This window comes from Haliotis cracherodii, unplaced genomic scaffold (assembly GCF_022045235.1).
Source record: "Haliotis cracherodii isolate W230 unplaced genomic scaffold, xgHalCrac1.p SCAF_3, whole genome shotgun sequence".
In the NCBI taxonomy this organism is placed as follows: domain Eukaryota; kingdom Metazoa; phylum Mollusca; class Gastropoda; order Lepetellida; family Haliotidae; genus Haliotis; species Haliotis cracherodii.
The window spans coordinates 25,541,798-25,544,586 of NW_027266286.1; the positions used below are offsets into that span (position 1 = coordinate 25,541,798).

General features: G+C 41.7%; 1 protein-coding gene across 1 annotated transcript; it reads left to right on the plus strand.

Moving 5' to 3' along the window:
- The first annotated feature begins 257 nt into the window (after positions 1-257).
- Positions 258-2,789, plus strand: LOC139476095 (toll-like receptor 4). Its single transcript, XM_071259345.1, has one exon. The coding sequence runs from the start codon at positions 258-260 to the stop codon at positions 2,787-2,789; it is 2,532 nt and encodes an 843-aa protein (XP_071115446.1).

Sequence of the window (2,789 nt, forward strand, 5' to 3'; positions counted from 1 at the left end):
GGGAAGTAGAATAATAAGGTTGATGCTCTTGTTAATTCAGTGGCTACGTCATCTTTGTGACGTCATGCATGTCCATAAACATGACACTTCCGTCCACGCTACATTATTATTCTATTCAAGGTTTAGTTCGTCTCTAATAGTAGATGTATTTTCCACATTGAATAGTAGTACATATGACAGCATATTACAATTCCTTTGTGAAAGTTATTTCTGTTTTGTTTCAGTGTAAAGAGGAAACAACAGCTGCAACACTCAAAATGCTTATCAGAATGCAAAACCTTATACTTATGTTCTTGTCTGCAATGTCTGCGCAGATGACACGCCAACGTCCAGACGCCATGGCAGTTTGTGACGTCACTTCCGTAAACTCATCTTTTTTGGTCGACTGCAGTTCAAGGAATCTGTCCGAAGTTCCCGTTAACTTTCCCACGAATACGTCTTTCATCAACCTTCGCAAAAACAAACTCTCAACAATCTTGAACAACTCTTTTCAAGAACTTTCCTCAGTGAGGGTTTTGAACCTTTCCGACAATCACATCTCTCTACTGGAGGCCAATGCTTTCACAGGCCTACCCAATCTGGAAGAACTGTATCTACAGTTGAACGCCCTAAAACTTAACCACTCATCATATCCACCAGGAATATTCAACCCTCTCAAGAAGTTAAAAACCCTCCGAATGGAATACAATGACCCGAGTGAAAATGGAAGTTACCCTGATATGATATTCAAGCCTCTGGTAACGTTAAAAGAACTGTCAATTGATACCATGAAAAATCCTGTATTTGATGGTGGCTTTACCTCTCTTCGTGTACTAGAATCTCTTCAGTTCAGCGGAACGTTGAACGGCCCAACGTGCCTCTTACAGGTCATTCGAAACAACACGTTCAGCGTATTCCCAGGCTTGAAGAGACTGAATCTGAGATGGTGCGCACTGAGAGATGTCCACAAAGATGCTTTCAAGTATTTGGAATTCCTGGAAATGTTAGACTTGTCTCAGAATGGCGATTTTGGTGTCGTAAACGCCGTGGAAAGTTTACAAAGCTTGACAAACAAAAATATGACGTTTATAGATATTTCGAATGTTCTGAAGTCCTATACGCGTCCGTGGAATGATAAGCTTAACGATAGCATATTGACGTGGCATAAACTGCAAGCACTTGGGAACATATGCGTTAAGGAGTTAAAGCTATCGAATAACGATATTTTGGTGATCGATATAGGCGACTTAGCGTTGTCAATATTTTCGACATGTGTTGAAAAAATCGATGTCAGCGGTAACCGGATTGCCGAAATTCCAAATTTGAGGATGATCAGAAAGTTTCGAAAATTGGTAAATCTTGATATTTCAAATCAGAAATTGCAGGGGGTGACAGGTAAATCATATGGCGTCAGCTTACGACCTGGAACTCATAGAATTGAGTCACCATTTCCTTTCCTGTATATTACTCTTCCGTATAAACTGAAAGCATTAAACTCCAGCCATTTTCCATGGAGGTTGGTAACACTGTTCTACCATGTCCAATTCACCAATGCCAGGTACCTTAAAGAACTGAATATATCTAGGATTGGTATAAAGTTCTTCCCCACCGTCACCGTAACCGGTTTGCCTGCTCTGGAGGTTCTAGATGTATCCGATAATACTTTCATAGGTTTTAAGTTCATGGGAACAGTTTTTGAACCTTTAAGACATTTAGAAAAGGTTTACATGGACGCTGTGCTATTGGATGGGGAGGCAGATGTCCCCCATCAGTTTGACTGGATTACATCCGTCTTTAAACATTTGACAGAGTTTTCTTTTGCCAGGAACAGGATAGCATCTCTTAATCGCACAATTTTCAAAAGCTTTGATAATTTAACAAAATTGCGCTTGTCACAAAATGAGTTTAAGGACTTTCCCTTTGACATAAGAACCACAAAAAATCTGCAGGAATTAGATTTGCAATATAATGCAATCAGTCAAATAGACCCCAAAACATGCAATCATTTAGATTTGCACCGGTCTAGTGTAGGGCGATTCATTCTGAAACTAAACGGGAACATGATGTCATGCGGATGCAGAACACTTGAATTTGTACAATGGCTCTCCGAGACACACGTGACTTTAGACAGGGGAGGTAATTACACATGCATCGGCGAAGATGGCGCCATATTGTCAACAAAGGACATCAACTTGAAACAATTCTGGCGGAGATGTGTAGGGAGGTTCTGGTTATACCTGACTCTGAGTACTTATCTAATTTTTGTAGTAAGCGTGTTAGTCTTCCTTTTAGTGAAACGTAACAAAACAAGAATTATGTATTGGTTTTTCCGGCGGTTTGGTTTGAACGTGCGTATGCCGACCCGTGGCGACTTCGTGTACGACGTGAATGTCATGCACGCCGACGTCGAATACAGATGGGCCTGTTACACTTTACGACAACGACTGGAGATTGAGAAAGGTTTTCGACTTCTGCTCCCTGACCGCGATATAATCCCAGGGGTGAATAAAGCGGACGCGATAATACAGAGCGTCCATAACTCATGGAAGACGATTCTATACTTGACACCAGCGTTTCTTCAAGAAGACTTGGCCTATTTCAGTCTCTGCGCAGCAGCCTTTTCTGTCTCTGACGTCATGGCTGGCAGGTTGTTGTTACTGGTGCCGCTGGGCGACGACAGTGACTATCCCTGCATACCACAGGTGCTACTTAACTCCGTTAGGGAGTGCAATATTGTGTGGCTGCAAGAGTCTGACCTGGAAGAAAAATCCTTCTGGAACAAAATAGAAACACTACTGCTTGAAAACTGA